This window comes from Equus quagga, chromosome 1 (assembly GCF_021613505.1).
Source record: "Equus quagga isolate Etosha38 chromosome 1, UCLA_HA_Equagga_1.0, whole genome shotgun sequence".
NCBI lineage: Eukaryota > Metazoa > Chordata > Mammalia > Perissodactyla > Equidae > Equus > Equus quagga.
In genome coordinates, this window is record NC_060267.1 from 11,197,191 (window position 1) to 11,218,949 (window position 21,759).

At 61.2% G+C, this 21,759-nt stretch overlaps 3 protein-coding genes across 3 annotated transcripts; 1 reads left to right on the forward strand and 2 right to left on the reverse strand.

Annotated features, from left to right (window-relative positions):
• The first annotated feature begins 2,390 nt into the window (after positions 1 to 2,390).
• Positions 2,391 to 4,626, forward strand: NDUFA4L2 (NDUFA4 mitochondrial complex associated like 2). Its single transcript, XM_046646314.1, has 4 exons — positions 2,391 to 2,504; positions 2,852 to 2,940; positions 3,746 to 3,806; positions 3,915 to 4,626. Exons 1-4 carry the CDS (start codon positions 2,448 to 2,450, stop codon positions 3,969 to 3,971), a joined length of 264 nt encoding a protein of 87 aa, XP_046502270.1. The 5' UTR covers positions 2,391 to 2,447; the 3' UTR covers positions 3,972 to 4,626.
• Positions 4,627 to 4,833: 207 nt separating this feature from the next.
• SHMT2 (serine hydroxymethyltransferase 2) lies at positions 4,834 to 9,866 on the reverse strand. The gene is made up of 12 exons (XM_046646302.1): positions 9,740 to 9,866; positions 8,523 to 8,720; positions 7,973 to 8,052; positions 7,600 to 7,800; positions 7,213 to 7,294; positions 6,930 to 7,052; positions 6,662 to 6,801; positions 6,150 to 6,315; positions 5,849 to 5,948; positions 5,608 to 5,763; positions 5,419 to 5,526; positions 4,834 to 5,308 (listed from the first exon to the last, which is right to left on the reverse strand). Exons 1-12 carry the CDS (start codon positions 9,770 to 9,772, stop codon positions 5,181 to 5,183), a joined length of 1,515 nt encoding a protein of 504 aa, XP_046502258.1. The 5' UTR covers positions 9,773 to 9,866; the 3' UTR covers positions 4,834 to 5,180.
• A 2,599-nt stretch (positions 9,867 to 12,465) lies between these two features.
• Positions 12,466 to 21,725, reverse strand: NXPH4 (neurexophilin 4). The gene is made up of 2 exons (XM_046683300.1): positions 21,656 to 21,725; positions 12,466 to 13,991 (listed from the first exon to the last, which is right to left on the reverse strand). The coding sequence occupies exons 1-2, from the start codon at positions 21,710 to 21,712 to the stop codon at positions 13,128 to 13,130; spliced, it is 921 nt and encodes a 306-aa protein (XP_046539256.1). The 5' UTR covers positions 21,713 to 21,725; the 3' UTR covers positions 12,466 to 13,127.
• Positions 21,726 to 21,759: the final 34 nt, after the last annotated feature.

The following is a 21,759-nucleotide window of genomic DNA, read 5'->3' on the forward strand; positions in this document are numbered from 1 at the left end:
AGACAGAGAAACGGAGATGGACAGAGACAGAGCCTGAAGAAGAAAGAAGCAGAAAGAAGGGCAGCCAGAGACTAGAGCAGGCAGAGGCAGAGGGCAGAGGGCAGTTTCAGGGCGGAGACCGAGCCCCAGGCATCTGGGGCCACCTAGCCCCGCGAGCGCGAGCGGAACCAGCCTGAACCTGGGGTGACTGCGGCTGGCCAAGCGGGAGCTTCTGCGTCCCCTCTCCTCGCCCCCTCCCGGCCCCGCCTTGCACCAAAAGAGTGGAGGCTGCGGGATCTCACTGTCTTGGCGGCGGGAGTGGCAGGAGCGGCGGGCCGGGCTTACCTGCCGGAAAGCTGCGGGGCGCAGGGCCGACGCGGCCCGACAGGGGGCGCCCGACGCATGGCCCCTGAGAGCTTGGGAGCAGCGCGGCCTCCAGGGGGCGCCCGCGCCCACGGCCCCTGCAGCCACCTCGCTCCGCCGAGTCCAGCTGCTTTTGACTGGCCCAGTCGCCTGCGCGCGGATTAGTGTCCTGTGCTATTTAGCGCTCGCAGTACAGTCCCGGCGGGACCCCCGCCCGCCCCTGGCCACGCCTAATCCGCAGCTAATGACTTCTGCCGTCTCTCACCCGGCTGGGTCAGCTTGGCCTGAGTCCTTCTGGTGGGGAAGTCCAGGGCGGTGGGGTGGGGAGAGATGGGGTCTGGAACCCAAGGAGTTCTGTGTCCAGCTGGACCCCGGAGACCACCATCCAGGGCTGGGAGGGGCGTAGACTCAGGGTCAGAGACCGGCACCAGAAGCCGGGGCGGGTCAAGGACCCCCCGGACAGACCAGAGCAGAAGCGATAAAGTAATAAGGAGCAGGGAGAGAGGGGCGGACGCCAAGGCAGGAGGATCCGCGGAGGTTCCAGGAAAGGAGAGGGGCAGAGGCTCCGGGACGCGCTAGGCCCGGGTCACCGGCACTCACGGGAAACGGCGCAGGGAGGCGGGCGAGGGCGCGAAAGGCAACCGGGCGCTGCGCAGGGGCCAGACGTCCCTGCCGGCGTCCAGCGCCCCAGCTGTGCCACACACAGCCAGCTGTGCAGCCCAGCTGTGCGGCCCCTCGAGCTCGAGCTCCGGGGTTGATTTTCAGTCCCCGAGACTGGAGGGCTGGGGGGCATGGGTGACATCCCAATCCCTTGCCCGGCCTTGGAGGTGCGGTGCTCAGGGAGGGCCAGGCTCTGCGCTGCTCCAGGCTTTGGTATCCCGTCAGCCCCCTCCCCCGTGTCCCGTCCCCCCCCCCCCGCCCCTCCCACAGCGCAGCGAGTCTCTATCTCTTTGTTCTCACCCTGTCTCTGACACTTTATCTCATTATCCACCGGAGAGAGGCGACGAGCCGAGGACCCCGCAGCCTAATTACAGCCGCGCTTGTCAGCGCAGGGGGCGCGAGTGGTAGCAGAGCGGGGGAAATGGAGGGGGCCGTTCCTCGGGGTCCCCTCCCCTCTGTAACCCCCGGGACCCAGCGGTGGGTACACAGCTCGCCCCTGTCCCAGCTTCCGAGCCGCCAAGAGGCTCTAGAGGGGAGAAGTGGGGGAGCTCCGTAGGATCCAGCTGCGGGGTGGGGGTGGGGGGGCGTGGAGGGAGGAGGTGGAGGTTAGCATGGGAGTGGGGAGAAGTGGTTAGGGCTGGGCTCCTGCGTCCCTAGCACCCCGATTCCCCAAAGACGTGACCGTGAGCCTTCCCGCCCTGACAGCAGAGCATATACCCGAGTTGGCTGAGGAAAGGGCAGCAAGCGCCCTGCGCGTCGGTCTCTGTGTCTTGTTCTCTTTCCTCCTTCAGCATCTTTTCTCTTTCCTTGACTATTGCCCTCCATTCCCTTCCTCTCCATCACCGCCAGAGGCGGAGAGTGGCCTCCTTGGGTGTCTCCACATTCAGCCCTACGCGGGGTAGACAGAGCAAGCAAGTCTCTCAAGTCCCCAAACTTCGCCAACTGACTTAGTCTGTCCTGAGCCAGGTTTGAAATACGTCGGGCTTCCCTGGCCTCCAAACATTATTCCAGGCCAACCACAACACAACTGGGAGAAACCACGCTGGACTAGAGCGGCTGGGGCAGCTTTAGTGCTGTCGGTAGGTCTGGCCCCCTCCTCCTCCCACTACACCGTGGAGGGAGACAGAACCCAGGTCAAAGCCTGTGAGGCCTCTCCCAGGCACCAACCCAAGGCCCCAAGTGTAATGGTGTCCCCCATGGGCCAGGGTGTGGCATCTGGATGAGAGAGCAGAGGAGCAGAAACCCCCTGCTCCCCAACACTTCTCCCCGCTGCAAGCCTGGAACTGCAGAAGGAAGCGACGTGAGTGGGGGGTGGGGTGAGTCTGTTGAAGAGGGCCGGGCTGGGCCGGGCTGGGCTGGGCCGACCCCTCCCGAGCCGGGGGCGGGACCCCAGGAGGAGCGAGGGAGCAGAGCCGCTGGAGAGGACCAGACACTGGAGAGGCGATATGGCGGGAACCAGTCTCGGAGCCCGCTTCTACCGGCAGATCAAGAGACATCCCGGGGTGAGTTCGGTCCCCAGAGCTACCGATTCTCACTCCTCTCTCGCTGCCCCACGGCTCCCAGTCCCTGCCTCTTGGCTAGTTCTCCCACTGCTCCTAATCTTCCTCCAAGATGCCCTCAGTCTAGCCCTGCGATATGTCCCATGTTCCTTGAATCCACCTGAGGCAGGTTCCCTGGTGGGTCACGGAGACTGCACAGGAAATGTGGTGTGGGAAGTTTCAGGGCCCCCCCCTCCCAGAAGAGACCGAGCGCCAGACCCGGGATGGGGGGCGGGGCGCAGAAAAGCTTGTAAAGGGCAATTGGGAAACGTGAGGGGCTGACCAGGAGAGTGCCCTCCGTCTCCCTGCAGCTCATCCCGATGATCGGCTTCATCGGCCTGGGCATGGGCAGCGCTGCGCTGTACTTGCTGAGACTCGCCCTGCGCAGCCCGGACGTCTGGTAAAGGCGGGGCTTGGGACGGGGTCCTGGGGGGCGGGGGCAAGGGGGGTAGAATGCAAAGGCCTCTTGGGAAGACTGGAATGGGTGGTCCTAGTGGGGATCTCCAGGCAGCACACCTGCGACTGGACTGCCCAGCATCTCGGGGCTGGAGCGTGTTCCTGACCTGGGAGGCCTGCACCCGCTCCGGCCTACCCAACCGCTCACTCCTCCTTGGCCCGCGATTCGGCCCGCTTCGGGCTGCGAAACCCGCACCGCTCCCGGCCCTGTTGCCATGGCGACGCCGCTCTGCCGGCTGCCGGCTGCCGTCGGGTACCTCCATCTCGGTGCTGGGGGTGAGGCCGGGTGAGCTGCTGGGGGCGCCATTGGGGCCGGGGTGGCACGGAGACTCCACGCCCAGCCAGAGGCAGCGGCGATGGGGGTCCTCCAGCACGCCTCAGAAGCCCCCACGGCGTTATGGGAATTCCGGGCACATCGCTGAAACCCCAGCTCCTCAGGATCTCTGCCTGCTTCCCACCGCTCTGCTCTGCGGGGTTAACCCAGGGTGGCAAGGAACAGGCGGGAGTCCCTTGGCCCAGTTGTCAGTCTGTCACCTGGCCTCACACTGACAATGGTGACAGCCTTCTTGTCTCACTTGTCAGCACCTGCTAACGTGCCTCCTCTGCTGTCAGTCTCTGGGAAATGGGCCCCCCAGGGTAGGAGGAAGGGTGCTGGGGTGAGAGCAGAGACCGTGGGTGTCACCTTAGGCTCGAGTCCCAGTAATGGCTCCCAGAGAGGAAACGCTAATCCTCCCCCTCCCTCTCCGCAGCTGGGACCGAAAGAACAACCCAGAGCCCTGGAACCGCCTGAGCCCCAATGACCAATACAAGGTAACTTCCAGTGGCTCTATGGTGGCACCTCCATCCCCTCATCTCTTGGTCCTGGCAAAGGGAGGCCCGGGGCACTCAGTGCAATCTATCTCCCTTTCCCTCCCATAGTTCCTTGCAGTTTCCACTGACTATAAGAAGCTGAAGAAGGACCGGCCAGACTTCTAAGCCCGGCTGGGGTGCGCGCTGGATGTAAACCACCACCAGCCAGCCTACTCCTTCCTTCCACTCTCCGCCCGCAATTCCAGGGCGCCACTCTAGCCACCCTGGCCAGCTCCTGCTTACACAGGCCTGGTTCCCACGGCAGAGGGGAGGCAGCTCCACCCCCACCCCCTTCCCTCGGTCCCAGCGGCGGAAGTGCCTCTGACCCTCAGGCTTGAGTCCCACGCGGGGGAGGGGGAGCTAGGGGGGCAGGCATCTGCCCGGTAGACCCAAAAGGCCCCAGCCAGCCCCTCTGTCCCGCTACTTGGGCCCGGCAGGGCGTGGTGCAGGCTACGTGTTGAGCGTGGCCGACGTGAGCCAAGAGCAAGCAGGGGCCTCTGAGTGCCAAGCGACGTGGCGGGCCTCACGTTAGCCGAGGCTCCCGGCGCCAGCCCAGGGGCGGCGCTGCTCCGGCTCACTAGGCTCGTTCTGGGCTGCCCAGCCTGCCCCGGATGCGGCACGGAGGCCCAGGGAGGTGTAGCACGCTCAGGCCCCAGCCCTAGCGCTCCACCTACGCCGCCAGGCGGCACGCCCTCGCCTCGCACCTGGGCCTCCCCCGCCCCTCCCCCTGCCGTCCCGCCCCTCCCTTGCTCCCCTCCGTCCCCCGGGGATCAAACAGAAGCAGCCGTGGGCAAAATACAATTTCATTTAACAAATTGAATTTGCTGCGCCTGCTAATCATGTCTGGTGTCGGCTCTGATCAGAGACAGAGGAGGCTGCAGCCCCCGGGGTCCTTGTGGTGGTGGTGGGAGGGAAGGGAGGAACACGCTGAGGGAGACAGATCCCCACCTGGCCCAGGGGACCCCTCCCCCAGTAACAGAAGCTCAGGGCAGGTTAGCATTTTATTAGCTAAAAACAGAAAGGAGGGTGCCTACCCAGCCCTTCCTCTGGCTCGCAAGGGTAACTCCCCCTTTCCAGGAAGAGCGGGCAGTCTATAACACTGAGATAACGCAGGAGCAGGGAGGGCAGAAAGCCCCAAGCCTCCTTCTTCTAACTCTTGTTACAAAAAGAAATCTTCTCAGCTACAAATGCCGGGAAGGGGAACTCTACCTGGCTTTTCCCCCAAGTGGGAGGCCTTCCCCCGCTCCCAGCAAAAAATTGGAAGATAGGCCTTGCCCTCTACTGGTCCAGGGAGGGGGAAGGGAAATAGATTCCAGTCTATGGGCCTCATTTCCTTCAGTGCTCATCAAAACCAGGCATGGGGAAGGCCCTGGCAAACTGCTCCACACGCTGCCTGAGGTTGGCCAGCCGATCACTTGTTTCTGGGTCGTTGAGCAGGAAGGATTTGAAATCCTGGAGTTTTGCTGGAGGGGTGAGGAGAAAGCGGTCAGAGCTGTCTGGAAGGTAGCTGGATCACCTGGGGAGGGGGCAGATGGTGACTATAAACTGGCTCAGGGGTGTCTTGCCCACTCACCCGTCTTGCTCTTCACCTCCAAGCCGATGCTGACACCTTCATCTATAAAGTCCACAACTCTCCGGAAGTCATCCTCACGGAACTGACGAGAAGTCAAGGCTGGGGCCCCTGGGAGACAGGCAGAAAGGGATTGGCACAGCCCAAGCCCACCTGGCAGCCATCCTCCCCTCCTCGAACCCCAGGTCTCACCAAGCCGCAGGCCCCCAGGCGTGATGGCACTTCGGTCTCCAGGACAGGTGTTCTTGTTGGCCGTGATGGACACGAGCTCCAGGACCCGCTCAGCTCGAGCACCATCTAGGCCCTTGGGCCGCAGGTCCACCAGCACCAGGTGGTTGTCAGTGCCACCTAAGCGGGGACAGTAAGTGGGGACTGATGAGTCTTAGGCCTCTGCCTGAGGCTACAGGGGCTCTCACCCAGCTCCCTGGCTCACCAGACACCAGTGAGTAGCCGCGCTCGAGCAGGGCATCAGCCATGGCGCGAGCGTTCTTCAGAACCTGCAGGGAGTACTCCCGGAACATGGGACTGCAGGCCTGGAGGGGAGACAGCAGCACCTGTGACGCCAAACCCTGCCCCTTCTGCTCCCCCACCCCCAGCACAGCTGTGACCCCAGTCTTGCCCCCTCCCATCCTGCACTTCCCTTCCCTCAGCTCCAACTTCAGTGAGCAAGGGACAGGGCCTGAGCCTCCAGGCAATGCCCCCCACCTTCATCCCACAAGAGTACACTCCCCAACCTGCTTTAGGGCCACAGCCACTGCAGCAATGGCATGGTTGTGGGGGCCCCCCTGCAGGGACGGGAACACGGCAAAGTTGATTCGGTCCTCAAATGTGTAAGGGATCTCCCGGCCAGACTTGGGGTCCACAGCCCGCACTCCCTTCCGGTAGAAGATGAGTCCTGACCTGTGCAAAAGGTGGGTGGTCAGAATTTAAGCTGAAAAGAAAGGGCATGGGATGGCAAGAGCAGAGGCAACTGGCTGGCCCAGGCCCCTGAGGACTCCGAGTCCACCTCAGTTGTGCCCAGTGTGCTGAGCTCCAGTGGTCGAGGGGAGCAGCCCCTCACTCCCATCCCCAGACCCTTCGCCAGGGAACTGCTGCCAGGGGCAAAAGAAGGAGAATCATCAGAGACTGGGTAGAAGTCCTCCGGGCTTCAGGTGGGAATGAATTCCTCCGGGATCCAGCCCACCAGTGCCCCAGGACTAGGGCGTGAAGGCAGGAAAGGCGAGGCCTGACCTCAGGGGAGCCTGACCTGGCCCCTCGAAGGGTCTTGTGAGTGGTGGTGGTGACAACATCCGCATGCTTGAAAGGAGAGGGGATCACCTTAGCAGCCACTAGGCCACTGATGTGGGCCATGTCCGCCAGCAGGTGTGCCTTGACCTCATCACATACCTGGGCAGGAAAAGAGACAGGCCTCAGCCCGGGGACGGCCAGATAGGCCTGCCTGAAGCCACCCATCGCCCAAAATCTCCCCACCACCCCCTGGGGAGTGACTAAGTGGTACTCCATCCCTCCACCACCTCTCTCATGCGGGCGTAGTCAATGAGGCGGGCGTAGGCACTGGTACCAGCAATAATGAGCCGTGGCCGGAAAAGTCGAGCAGTCAGTGCAAGCTGGTCGTAGTCAATGAGGCCGGTTTTGGGCTGGACAGACAAACAAAAAGCTAAAGCCCTCAGAAAGAAGCGGGGCAGCTCACTCTCCCCCTTGACTTTGAGGGCTGCCCAGGGCTCCCGCCCCTCACTTTCCCCAGCAGAGGGCCACCAGGGCCTGAGCAGCTCCCACCCCACACCCTGGAGCACTCACGTTCAGCTTATAGGGCATAGACTCGAAGAAGATGGATGTGGCTGAGATCCGCTTGACATCAGACATGTAGCCATGGGTGAGACTGGGAGGGGAGGAGAGGACGTAAGGCTGGGGAGTGGAGTAACTCCCAGACTGAACCACTCCCCTCCTGGCCGCTCCGAAGGCCTCTGTCCCTGGAACACTACTCCTAGCATGCCCACCCTCACTACTCTGCCCGTTCTGTGGTGGGCACTGGCTACTGGGGTCTTATCTCCCTCCTCCACTATAACTTTCAGGACAAGGAGAAGCCGCTCCCTCTGCATGGCACACAGTAGGTGTTCAAGAAACAACTCCTCTCCTAAGCCCACACTACCCACCAAGCCCACCACCCACCCTATCCATACTCACTGGCCCCCATCAGGCAGGTCCAGCCCCATGATTCGGTCATGAGGCTGCAGAAGGGCTGTATAGGCAGCCAGATTGGCTGGGGACCCAGAGTAGGGCTGGACATTGACTCCCCACTGTGCAGGATCCAGGTCAAAGGCCTCCAAGGCCCGGCGCTGACACAGCAGCTCGATCTCATCCACCACCTCTGCTCCCCCGTAGTATCTGCCACGGGAGGGGTGTGTCAGGGCAAAGAAAGGGCCACCCCCCCGACCTGCAGCACAGGACCCGGAGGGCCACTCCTCTCCACACACAGGGAGGGGACAGGGAGGCGTCCCCCACTGGTAGGGCTGGTAGCCCTGTGGCTACCCTCCAGCCCTCTGTGCCTAGCCCTCACCTCTTGCCAGGATAACCCTCCGAGTACTTGTTGTTCAGACAGGACCCCAGGGCCTCCAGCGCAGCTCGGCTGCAGAAGTTCTGGGGTGGGGTGGGGAGCAATGTCAGAAGGTACTGAGCCCCTTCCCCGGGACCCCCACAGCCCCACCCCGGAGCCCTGGGCTGCAGGGAGGAGCTGGGCTCTACAGGAAGCTCTGTTCATTCAGGCCCCTTGCCAGGCCTGAGGCAGCAGCCTCAGAAACCCAGCTGCCATGATAGATGTCCCCAGCAAGGCCACCTGTCACTCAAACCTGTGCTTCCAGACTCCTCTTCCTCTTGGGAGGGAGGAAGGACCAGACTAGACTGCAGGGGCCTTGGAAGCTCTTTAATGTCCCCATCCCATACCCCAGGCTGGCCCTGCCTTTGCTTCAGAAGACAGTAAGAAGAGAGGGAGATAAGGCCCAGCAGGAAGGCCCTGAGTCTAGAGGGACATCTGGAGAAAGAGCAGTAAGATGACCTGTGACTTCCTGCACCCGTGGTGCCCAAGCCCTGGGCCTCTCCCCAGGCCCCACCTCTGAGGCAATGAGCTCCAGGCCACGACACTGCCTGTCCTTCTCCCTCTGCAGCAGCTCCCACATCTCAGGGTCGCTGTCCGACAGACTCTCCTGGCCTGTCCAGCCTCTGGTTGCTTCTCCAGTTTGGGTCTGGGCCACTTCACTGTGCTGGCACCGTATGGCCATCCTGACTAGCTGACCACATCTCTGCAGAGGCTAGGGGAGGAAAAGCCAGGTCAGACAAAATATGTCTAGACAGACAGTCTCCCAACAACTCAGCCGTGCTTACCCGGCCCTCTAGCTCCAAACCCAGAAGGCTGTTGCCCAGCCAGCCTGTTCCAGTCCTCACCACCCCCACCCCCACCTTCAAAAGCCAGTTCCAGAGCCAAGCTTGAGATCAATGTCCAGGGGGCGGCTCTGACTCGGTCCATTCACCTCACCTCAGAATTTCCCTCCACCTCAACCCATGAACCTCTCTGCAAAGCCTCAGGACAAAGTTTGTCCTCTAGAAGCCTGTGTCTCTGGAACTCAGGGGCGGTCCACTGAGGTTCCAGAACCTCCCCACCCACAGGAACAAAAGGGTGTTCCTGCAGGGCCTCCATAAACTGATACCACAGTCGGGGGAGCGGGGGGAGGAGGTCGAGTTGGCAAGAGTTGACAGGCTACAGAGGTGGTTTCTAGAGCAGTAGAGGTGAGAGGGAGAGCTTTAGCAGTCCCTGGGGAAGTGGTGTGTGGGGGGCGGTCTGCTGGCAGGGAAGCCCAAACCCACATCCTGTGCTCTGCGCCCCCTACTCTTTCCACCTCCTGCCAGCCCACAGAGCCGCAGGGCACTTGATGCAAGCAGTGGGGCCAGGTTGCATCATCTGCAAGGCTCAGAGCCGGCAGGAAAGACTCAGCTCGCTGCTCCCGGCCGGGAACCCCGCTTGTTCGCCAGCACAGGGTCCACGGGGCATCCGGTGCGCTTCTCTCCCCGAATGCCACGTGAAATAGGCAGTCACAAGGCCCTGGGACGTCTGGTTGCCAGAATGGGGAGGGGCCCCAGTTACCCCGCGCGCATCGGGAGCGCGGGGGGCGGGGGGCGTCTCAGGGATTCCCTAGTTGCGCATCCGCTATCCCAGGCCCCAGACCACGTGCGCGGAAAAGCCAAGAGAACCGCAGAGTTTGTGAATGGAAACTAGGCTAGGAGCGGAGCTTGCTTTCTGCAGGTCACGCAGTCTCCGGAGCCCCATTCTTACCCGACTTGCCCAGAGCAAAGAGAAGGGCAGCATGGCAACCCGAGGTCGCAGGAGGTCCAGCCACAAACTATCGCCGGCTGAAGCAAGCGGTTGGAAGGAGACTGATCTGAGAGCGCATGCGCCAGAAGAGCCACCCGAGAAGCCACAGAGCGAGGGGAGGGACCTACGCATGCGTGAAGTAGCTCTTTTATGGTCTTCCGGGAATTGTAGTTTTCTCCCCCTTCTTGTGCTTCATTCCCAGGTTGTAGCCGCAGGTCAGAGGTTCTTGCCTGAAAGAAAAAGAGATCCAGTCCCGCCCCAACTCGTCACTGTCCTGAAGCTCTTCAGGGGTTTTTTTCCCCGTGTCTGTTATCCAGACAACAGCCATTTATTGAGTGCTTGCTTAATACCTGGCATTATCAGTCTCTCTGGGAAATACAAAGCTAGAAGTATTCCCATACAAGCTAGAGAGCCATGGCGCCTTGGAAAGCACCCTGGTGTGGAAGGGTGAGAGAACTGAGTTCAAGGTCCAGCTCTGGAACTAACTAGCAAGTTAGCCTGTCTGGGCCTCAGTTTCCTCACTTGTAAATCCATAATAAAATACCCTGTGATGGGGATTAAAGGACACTTCGTATGTAACCATGCTCTGGGATAAATTGTCCTCCCCTCCTCCTTTGACTTACAACCCTGCCTCCTCCAGGACCAGCTCCTCCTCCTGGGACATTCGAGAGCTGAGTGAGGTGCCCCCTCCCGCCTGTCGCACCTGCTGCATTTTGTTACCTGTTGACCTCTTGCTGCCCCAGCTGTCTGTCAGGGAGCTCTCTTTACATCCTCAGGGCTACAGATCTTAGGACTAGAAGGCATCTTCCTTTTAGCCTGATTTCATCTGGACTCATCCTCTGGGGGAGGGACTCCTTGACCCCTCCAGGAGTAGGTTCCCAAGCCTGGGCAACAGAATGGACTGGGAAATGTGATATAAATATGTGAGTGTGGGGCTCCTCCTCAGAAGTTCTAATTCAATGGATCTTAAAGTGGGCATTTGCCCACTCACGCTAACACACAACAAAACCTCTCAATGATTCTAATAAGCAGCAACTTTGAGAACCATTGCCTTACATAGAAACATTACACATTCATTCATTCATTCATTCATTCAACAGACATACTGAGCTCCTACTCCATGCCAGGAATGCCATAGCCCTGGAGATACAAGAATAGCCCACTGACTACTGGGACATCAAGAGGCGGGCAGGTAACAAAATGCAGCAATGCAGTTATGGGCAGGGGCACCTCACTGTGCTCCCAGATGTCCAGAGGTGGGAAGAGGGGGGGAAGGAGGAGGAGGAGGAGAGTGTGGCTGTGATGGAGGCAGGTTTGGGAGTCAGAGGAAGAAGGGTAGGACAATCCATCACAGAGCATATTCATATGCAAATTCTCATTTAATCTCCAGAACACGTTATTTCGTTATTGCTTTTCAAATAAGGAAACTGAGGCCCAGATGGGCTAGCTTGCTAATTCCAATCATTCCCACTTGGCTCTCCTACTAGTCCTCAGAAGTCCACCCTTAGCTCCAACCTCCACCCCCTACTCTAGCCTCAGGTGTTCTCAGGTCTTTCCAGCAGCGGGGGTGGGGTGGGGGGCTTGGGGGGTGTTAGGAGTCTGCTGGGTTTTTCTCCTTCCTCCAGTCTCTGACCCAGAACCACTTCCCACCTCCCTCCTTTCAGTTGATCCTGTTATCATCCATCCATCCATCCTATATTTATCTTCCACTTACCGAGTTTTGACTCCCAGGCATGTCTGGGTCAGACTCATCTCTGACTCAGTTTCCCGCTGGAGCCAGTGGGCAATCCCCTGAAGAACACTGCCCTGTCCCAGTAGTTAGAGTAGTTACCTCGACTCAGGACTCAAGGAGAAGGAAGGCGAAAGATGAGGTGTCGTTCTGTGCCTCAGCTTGTCCTTACCCCCTCCCTCGCCCCAGTCAGGGGTCCCCAGGGGAGGGGGGCGGCTGAGCTTGAGAACTGCTAATGAAGCAGCAGCCAATTAACGCCCAGGCCGGGGTTGGGGGCGGATAAAATTAGCAACCGAGGCTGCAGGAACGAGCTGGAGGCGGGGGTGGGAGGGTGGGCAGCTGGCTGAAGGGGGCCTTGTTTGCAGGCAGCGGCGAGCAGCGGCGCCCTGGCCCAGCTCTCCAAACTCGCGCTCGTCTCCTCCCCCACCCCTGTCTCAGGCCTCCCTCCCTCCCTCATCCGTCTGCAAACTCAGCGCCCACGAAATTAGGAAGGAAAAGGAAGATCGATGACTCCAGATGCCGCAAACACCGTTCCCCCTGCCCCCCACCTGCCGCCTCCCGCCAGCTCCGCGAAGCTTAGCAGGTTGTCAGCGCTCCCGCCTACGCTGTCCCTGCATCTCCATCCCATTCCAGGTCTTATATCTCCTCCCCCAAATTGTCCCAAATAGTCCGCTGGGAGTCCCCTCTTAGGTCTAATCCCCATCCTATCCACTTCGCCCACCTCCGGGAGGAAAATCCCCACCTGAGGCAGGGCTCCCACGGCCCTCATCTCTATCTGATGTGGTCTTGGATGACTCCCAAGGGGCTAGCTCCATCAATATTTGCCTCAGTTTCCCCACGAGCCGCTGAGGGAGGAGGCCTTGACCAGGTGTCTGCCAGACATAAACCCACCCCCCCCCCCCCTTCCCTACAAAGGTCTCACACAGACGCGTATTGGATTTCACTTTATTTTGTTCCCTTCCCCGTCTGTTTTGGCATAGAAAAAATATCACCAGAGGAAGCAGCCGAAAAGGGGCAGGTGGAGCAGGACTGCAGAGACGGGAGGGAGGCGGCAGAGGGCAGGGGCCAGAGTCGATCGCCTACGCCCAGGAGTTCTGCTTCCCCTACCCTAACGGGGAAAGGGGGACAGGCATACGGCAGGCGGAAGGGGAGAGGGATAGGCCGGGTTTATAGGCCTTTACAGTCTACACAGGGACAGAGCGGAGCGGGAGGACGAACGCCTGAGGGTAAGAAAGTCAGGGTGGGACGAGGGTGCCAGGCCAGGCGTTATCAAAGCTGCGGGCGGAACAGCGTCCAGCCCAGCGCCAGGAGCATAATGGGGACCCAATGCGGACGTAGGGGGCGCTGGGACCGCCTCCAAGCCCCGCCTACTCTGGGGCGGTGCTCTTACCCCTCCACTTCGGGGTGTAGCGGGAGGGGGCTACCCCCAGCTTCACGGGCACTCCCCATAAGGAAAAGGGGACCCACCTCGGCTGATGGTCCCCGGGAGGGCTGTTCCCCTCCTACCCCAGAGTGGAAGGGGTGGACGCGGCCTCAGGAGCTGCGGAGCACGGGGAGGGGTCCCACTCAGGGAGGCCGGGATTGGGCGGGAAGCTCAGGACCAGGCGAGGGCGGGGCGCGCTATCCAAAGTAAGGGTGCTCGCTCTGGAAGTTGTAGTCTGGGCACACCTTCTGCACCAGTTTGTAGTCAAAGCTGAGGAAGGAGACGAAGATGCAGATGACTTTGAAGGGCTTGGCACACAGCCAGGCAGCCTGGCTCTGCGTGTGCTCGGTGAAGCACACCTGCGACGGGTCGTACAGGCACGGGCGGTGCTTGCGCGCGCGGTTCGTCTTCTCATACTCCACATGGCAATTGAAAGCGCGGGACTCTTTGGCCCCGGGCACTCCCAGCGCGCCCCCAAGGGGGCCCGCCAGCGCGCCCCCGAGGGGACCCCCTAATCCCGGCCCCGTGGCTGCTATCCCCAGCGGGGGCCTAAGCCCAGGGAGCACCCCCTCTAGGGCTAGCGTAGACTGCAGAGGGTGGGGGACGGGCCCCGGCAGCCAGACGCCCCCAAACTCTACGCGCTTGGAGGGCGGCACGATACTGACGCTGAGGTTGCCCAGACTGGACGAGTTGTGACGGAAGTACACGCTGAAGGTACCGTTCACATGGTCCACGATCTTGCCGGTCACTAGCAGCGAGAACTTGAGGGTATGCACCCGGAAGTAGAAGTCCCCCCAGCCGAAGATCTTTTTGGCGCGGGCCGCTTTGATGGACGGCTTTCTCTTGGTGCGCTGCGCTGGCAGCGCCCTCGCCACCCCCGCCTGGGCCAGGGCCCCGGTGTGGTTAGCCGGCCAGGCCCAGCTCCAGGCGCCCGCGGTGCCCAGGCCGTCGGAAGACCTGGGCGCGCGGAGCTGGTGGCCCGGGGCGCCCCCTCCGGCCGCGGCGGGGCGCAGCTCCAGGTACTGCGGTCTCCCGGACTCTGGGATCTGGGCACTGACGGCCTGTGGACGAAGAAAGAGGAGAAAAGAGAGATGCTGAGGTTGTCCCTGGCCACCCCGCCAGGGCCCAACCCACGCCAGCCCCTTTCCACAGCCGCTGGGAGACCAAATGGAATGGGGCAGGCCACTGCAAGTGGTTCTGGAGTGCGCACTGAAGGAGACCTGAGGTCCTTTCAAGCTTGTGGTCTCGGCCAAGTCACTCTCTAGGCGTCAGTTTCTCCATCTGTGCAATGACACTGAGAATCCCTGTGTTTTCACAGAACTCCGATGGAGGCTGAGAAAGCCAGAAAAGCCAAAGCCAGTGTGGGTTTGAGCAGGGAGCGCAGCTGTGGACGCGGCCATCTCCCCTGGCCTGGAGCCTGGTTGGTTCGAAGTAACGGGCCAAGGAGGAGCTGGACTCAGGCAAGGGAGGCCATGACCGCTGTCAACATCCAGCATCCAGAAAGCAGTGAAGACCTCCCAACACCTCTGCCGAGCCCAGAGCCCCTCCAGGGCCAGCCTCTGCTCCCTTGCGGGGAGGGGCACGGGAGACCGAGGGCACCCGAGGAGAGCATGGAGAGTCTGGGCGCTAGGGGTTCAGGCTGGGGGTCTGTGCGGGCGCCCCTCTCGGCCCTCCAGCGCTCCTGCGCTGCGAGAGGCCCCCTGGTGGTCCTTCACCGAGCTGGAGGGAGCCCGAGGACCGCCCCCACCCGTCTCCGTGTGTCTCAGGTGGCGGCCGGGGAGACAGCGCGGGCTCGAGTACAAGATGGATCGAGAGGCGGGAGCGGCCGGGCCAAGCCCTGGCCATCAATTATCTGGGGCTGGGGGGTGGGGTGAGGGTGGCCGGGAGTGAAGGAGATGGGAGAGCCAGAGGAAGAAATATGGAGATGCTGCTCCAGCGAGGGGTGGGAGGGAGAGGAGCCGCGTGTGTCAGAGTGTGTCAGTCAGACTGTGCTGGCTGTGGCCGTTTCTGGCCCTTACTGCTGTGGGTTCGGACTGGGGGGAGGGAGTACTGTGTGTCTCAGCCTAGGGAGGCTGCGTTTCTGTTAGCTTGGCATGGTTGTATGTGTTCGTCTGTCAACCTGGAGTGATTGTGTGTGTGTGTGTGTGTGTGTGTGTGTCTGTATGCCCATGCATATAAGTCTGAGGAGGCTGTGTGTATGGGTCTCTGCCTGCTTGTAGAGGCTGAATGTCTGTTGTCAGTCTGTAGTGGCTATGTATGTGTGCCTGGGTTGCACATGTGCCTGGGTTGGCTGTGTGTGTGTGTCTGTGTGTTGATCTGACTGAAGCTGGGTATCAGTGTGTGGTAGTTGTGTCTGTGTGGCTGGTGTAGTTGTATGCCTGGGTTGGCTGTATGTCTGAGAGTGGCTGTGTGTGATTCTCTGAAGGTGTCACTTTTCTTGTGTGTGCTTCTATCATCCTCCGTCCATGTGTCAAGCTCTTTCTACAAGGTGTGTGTCAGGGTATCCAGAACAATGACAGAACAAATGTGGTCTCACCGTGTCCCCCCCCCCCCGGGGGGTGCATATGTGTATCTGAATGGTCCCTGGGGGACCACACATGCCCACAGGCAGAGCTTTGGGTGGATAAAGAGGCCGGGCAGCATGGGTATCCCCTCCATTTGCACACACCCGTGTGTACACACCGTGTCCATGGGGGACAGGAACGGCAGAGTCGAGCCGCCCAGCTCGACTCTCCACCGCCTGGCCCTATCCCTGCGGCGCTGTGATCCCGGGTTATTAATGCCGCGCCACCCGCTCGTCATACATATTTATTGCCCCCTCCTTCCTCCTCCCGTCCACCCCTCCTCCCAGCTCAGGTGAGGGGGGCAGGGGTGGCAGGAGTGATCTTCTCAGACAGACAAGCTGGAGCTGGTAGCTAACACCCGGAGGGTGGGCCTGACAGGGGCTGAGGGAAAGGGTTGCGACCACTGGTGGAGGGGGAAAGGGCTTCCCAGGATGAGGGGCCAAGGCCCAGTTGGTGGGCTTGGCGAGGGTAGGGTTTAAGCCCTGGGGACAGCATTGGAGCAGGGAAAGCCTAAGGTTTCCAGGGCAAGTGGGGGGGGGGGGGGGGGGGCCCGGTTGAACTCTGACCCCCGGATGGCCCCGCCTTACTTGGCCCACCCCCCCCCTCTTTCCAGGAGCTTCTATCCGCCCCGCCCCCCCCCCCCCCCCCCCGCCGCCTGCTGCTACAACCCCAAATGCCTCTGAGTCACCCCCTTCCAGCACACCCCAGCAGCACCCAAAGTCCTGCCCCGAACCTGCCTGGGACCCATCGAGGGCTGCTTCAGTCCAGCGACTTCTCCCAGGCAGGGGCTGGGAGAGCGAAGGAGGTTTGGCTGGGCAGTGAGAGGTGCCAGGTGTCCCCCCCTCTGATCCCAGACAAATTGCTGTCTGCGCTTCTCTGATCCTGGCAAATCCTCTGGCTTTGGGCACCCACACCCCCCACCCGCCGCTGCAGGAAACAGCCAAGATAAAAGGGAAGAGTTGGGGGGGCCAGCAAAAGCGACCTTGGGGGGGAGCTCAAACAGGGAGGGGGGAGAGTCTGCGAGGAAACGAGCCGAGAAATGGGAACATGGAATAAAATAAAATCAAATCCTCCCTCTGGCTTCCTTGCTCGCACGCTCACTCTCCCTCTCTCCCTCTCCCTCTTTCACTGTTTTTCCATCTCTCTCTCCCTTACTCTTCTCTCAGTCTCTTTTTGTCTCTCAGTCTCTTCCTCATTCTGTCCCTAATTTTCTCCTTCCGTGATTCTGTTTTTCTCAGTTTCTACCTAACTGTGGTTCTTTCCCTCTATCCTTGGTTTGTCTGTCTGTCTCCAGCTGTAGGTGGGGGTGGGAGTGACAGGAAAGCACTGTGATAGAGGAGCCCCTCTTTGCCCAGAATCCATGGTGTTGTCCCTCCCCCTCTACGACTGAGAGTGGGAATAGGGTGTTGTCCGAGGAAGGGGTCCCCCTTGCTCCAGAGCTGGTTTAATTAAGCTAATTGGGCGCAGTGACATTTGCGGAGGGGAGAGGCTAACCCAGCTGTCGGTGAGGTGGGTGGGTGGAGGTGCTTGGTGGCAGCAGGGATGGGGTGTGTTTCACCAGGAGTCTCCAGACCCATGCGGGGCGGGAGCGGAGCCAGGAGCGCTTTGCCCCCAAGGCAGCGAGCCCACGTATTGGAGGGGAGTTGAGGCTGTCTCTTGCTGCTGAACAAACTCCACTGGGGTGGGGTGGGGGATCTTTTGGGATGAGACTGATGGGAATGGGGGCAGGATCAGGCCATTGGCCCCCCAGCCGCATTGCAGGGTGCACCTCCCCCAGGCCTCCAGACCGGCTGGTCGCTTCTTCCTGCTGCATGGGTCAGGCGGGAAGCTCAGGATTCCTACCAGGGGAGGGGACCCACCCTGCACTGGGGAAGAACAGTGCTCCAGGCCTGGGTTGGGGAAGGGGAGGGAATAGCGTACTGAGCCCTTGCACTTAGAAAGAGGGGGGCACCACAGTCAGGGTGGGGTGGAGTAGCAGGGGTCTGGCTGGGAACCAGGGATAGAGACGGGGAGAAGACAAAGCGGGGTGGACAAGACATGCTGGGGTGCAGACTGGGATAGGAATGGAGGAGGACTGGGAGTGCAGGCCTGGAAGGCACAGGCATCGGGTGCAGAGATAAGGGTGGAACAAGGACAGGAACAAGAATGAAGCATGGGAACAGGGATGAAGAGGAGATCAGAAATGGTGGACAGGCATTGGGCAGAGACAGGGATGCAGATGGGGTAGGGACCTGGGGAATGAAGATGGGGGACAGAATGGGATGGGAACCAAATGAGGATGGCGGATGAGCGATGGGCATTTGGGGACAGGCAGGAATGGGAATGGGATAGGGACTGGGAGATGGGGATGGGGACGAGTTGGGGGTGGGAAAGGAAATGGGGGGGTGGGGAATGGTTATGGGGCAGAAACAGGGATGCTGAGAGATGTGGAGACCCGGGGATGGGAAATGTGAATGGGGACTAGAACGGGAAATGGGGGACAAGGAAGGAGATGGGCGGCTGGGACAGAGACAGGAGCTGAGGACAGGTATGGGAGACAAATCAGAGGAAAAGGCAGAAGACTGGCAGGATCAAGCTACGGGAGGCGGCCGGGCAGGTGGAGGCGCAGATACCTCCTTCTAGACCCTACTGTAGCGTGAGGAGGCGGGGACGCTGGTGGGGCGGGCTCTGCCCTTGGGCCGGGCGCCCCCTCCCCCTCAGCCCCGCCTGCCCGCCTGCTCGCGGCCTGCAGCGCAAGGCTCACCGTTATCTGAATTTTGATTTTATTTTATTTTATTTTATTTCCCTGCTTCCTAGAGCCGGCGCGGTCCCCCCGGGAACGGCCGCCCCCCGCCCCCCGCCCCGCGCCTCACTTTATTATTGCAATAAATGTGCCTATAAAGGCGCGGGCTCCGGGGCGCGGTGGCGGGGGGGAGCCGCGGAGCGGGGATGTAATTTCCCGAAGCCGGAGCCGGAGGGGGAGTGGGCGGGGTGGAGGTGGAGGAGGGGCGGGCGAGGGAGAGGGGAGACTCGCCAATTTCTAGCGCTCCAGGCAGCGCTCCCTGCTCCTCATCCCCGCCCTGCAGCTCGCTGCCACCCCACGCCTGCGACTCCCCACTGCGCCCGGCACCGCTCGAGCCCTGGGACCTCTCCCCCGTGACCATACCCTCTCTCGGTCACCCCGTCCCCCTCCCAGACCCGCCCATGTGGAGCTGCAGGGCTCAGCGCAAAGTTCTCCATCTCCTGGCCAATGACTTCATCTCTGACCCCTGGGAGGCCCCCTTCACCTACCTGGTCTCTTTCAACGTTTATCTCGCCCCTTCCTAACGATCCCGTCTCTTACCACACTGACCCTTCTTTACCTTGTTTCTGTCCCCCAATTACTTCACATCCTCCCCAGTCACTCTGTCCTGGATCTTGGGCTCCTCCCCTACCCCAACCCGAGACTCTCCAAATTCTTTCCAAGGGTGCCCCTCCCATACCAGCAGGCTCTGGCTCCAGGGAGCTGTCACAGGGCCCACCCTCCTGTGCCCAGGGCCCAGCTGCAGCCCCTGATTACTCCCAAATCCCCGCCAACAGCTCGGGGCCCAGCCCAGGCTGCGCGTGCCTAAGTGACCCAGCCAGAGATTAGCTGGGGGGCTCGAGGGGGTACAGAGCCAGGGATGGCTAGACGCATGGCTGGGGCCAGCCATCTCTGAGAGACTAGCTCAGGCCTAATCCTTCCCCGAGGCAGGATGGAGCTGGTAGGTCTCACAGGGCCCCCGGCCCTGCCCTCCCCAAGCTAATTAGTGATTAGTGATTAGTGATTAGTGACTATTGATCGCCTGCCTCTTCTCCCAGTAGGCAGCTACTTGGGCAAGGAGTGGGGAAGACAGAGACAGAGAGGGAGAGAAGGGTCAGAGACTGTATTAGAAAGATCCTGAAGAAGGCCTGGCCCAGAGGCCTGAGCCCCGGAGGCAATGGAGGCCAGGAGTCCCAGGCCCTGAGAAGAGACCAGGAGCCTGGAGCAAGGAGGAAGGAGGAAGAGAGCTCCTGCAGGAGGGGCAGGGGAGCAGGATGGGAGAAGGCAGCGTTGTTCGCATTGGACAGCTAGAGCTGCCCTGTAAACTGTCCACCACCAGCCGCTTACCTAGTGTCAACCTATTCCCAGCCCGGGCACTGAGACAGCTCTCAACGCGCACACACACATAAGCCACACTCAGATACACGAACACATCCTGAGGCTCACAGTCCCCTGCCCACACTCAAATGCACTCAAAACCATGAGCAGACAGATACACACTCACAAACCCCGAGACTCATACACAGACAACACATGTGCCCCAGCACACAGATGCACCGGAGACCCACCTGGGGCATACACAGCTGCACACAAGCACACACAGATGGGTACTCGGACACACAAACGTTTTCCTATACACACTCCCCCATGCACAATTATGCATATCCACACACCCACAGCCTGTACACTCATGTAAACACGGATTTTCACATGCACACAAGCTGGACTAAATGGCAGATACACTCTCCCCCACCGACTCCAACACGGAGGCCCCCAGCTGCAGCTCTCACACACCACACGCTCAGCCAGACCCCATCGCTCACATCGTCGCGCTCACTCTCCCTCAAGTCTCCACCAGATGTTTCATTCCCCTTCAGGGGGCAAAGGAAATTAAACCAGATCTGTCCACAGGGGAGTTTATTTGATGGGGAGCGTGGAGAAGAGAGTGAGAAGGAGTGGAAAGGAGGGGTGGGGGAGTAGATCCCTACCTCCTCTCCACAGGCCTTCACACCCGAGTGGTGGTGGGTCAGACCCGTTCCCGCAGGCCTCGAAGGGCAGAGCTGGGCAGCAAGTCCAAAGGAAGCCCCTGCCAGTGGAAGCAGTTTCTGTGGAGGGGGCTCTTCTGCCCACTTTCCAGCACCTCAAGGTCACCAGGCAGGTTTGGGAGAATCAGGGCGCTCAATCGCCAGCTTCCAGAGGGCAGCCCCTGCCCTGCTGGGGCTGCTGAGTGCGACCTGGCTGAGCAGGTGGGGTCCCAGTGTTGAGGGGAGAACTACGCCCCTTCCAGACTCTGCAGGGGCTGGGGGTTGGGTGCAGAGAGTAGGGGTTTAGGAAGCCACCTGCCTGCCCTTAAACTAGGTAGGTCACAGTTAGGGTGCAGGAAATAGGGAAGTCATGGACCGGGGAGCAGATGGAAGGAGATGGGGGTCCAGGGCCTAGGCCCCCATTGTGGGACACACAGGAGGCACAGATGGTTGCACTGTTGAGTGGCTCACCCCTTCAAATCCAACACCACACACCAACACCAGCGACACACGCACCCTGGACCCCAGCACTAGCACCCAAGCCTGGCCCGCGACACATGCACGCATGCAAGTGCACACGCTGACCCACACACTCCACACCAGCACACACGAGCACACCGTGCGCCGAATTGAAACCTCCAAGTAGGGAGGAAGGCCGATTAAGTCTGGGCCCCTTTAGCCTCTGGGTCCTCGCCCTGGAGCCTCAGGAAAAGAGGCAGCCTAGGGAGGCGGGGGCAAGGAGGGGGCGGAAGGAGAAACACCCCTTCCAGACAACCCCCACCCCCTACCAGCCGGGCACGAGAGAGGGGTGTGTCTGTGAGGTCCTGCAGGGGAGAGGGTGTCTCCGCGGGAAATGGGAGATAGTAGCCAAGTTCGCCCGTATCCGTGTGAGTCCGTGTGTGCGCGCGTGTGTTCAGGCCGTGCATGATCGGCACACGGTGCCCCCCTGGCACTGTGGCAAGTGCAGAGAAGAGAAATGGGAAGGCGGGGGAGGAGGGGTGGAGGGACAGACAGCGAGGAAGGCGAGTGAGGTTGGCGCGGAAAGCCGGCAAGGCTGACACCCCGCTAGCTTGTCTGTCTGTCTCGCACTCCCGCTCCGTCTGGCGCACTCGCGGGTCGGGCTCGGTGCCCTCCCCCGCCGCGCCCGGAGCCAGATCCGCGGCGGGCCTGCACCCCAGCACCCGCCCCCCACCCTCCGCCAACTTGCGTTGGGAGAGCGCCCGTCCAGAACTGGGGAGTCTGTCCGTCCGCGCCCCCGCGCCGCGCAAAGTTGGGACACTCGGAGCCGGGGGCGGGGCGGGCGCACGGAGCCCCTTGCGCTCCCGGGACCCCGGCGCCCCAGACCCCGCGCCCGAGCGACACCCCGCCTCCCTTACCTTCCTCAGGAGCCACGGGCCAAAGAGCAGGAGAAGCCATTCCGGGAGCAGCCGCATCTCCGCGGGGCGCGGGCCGGGGCGGCCGGGCGGGGCGGCCGCCGCGG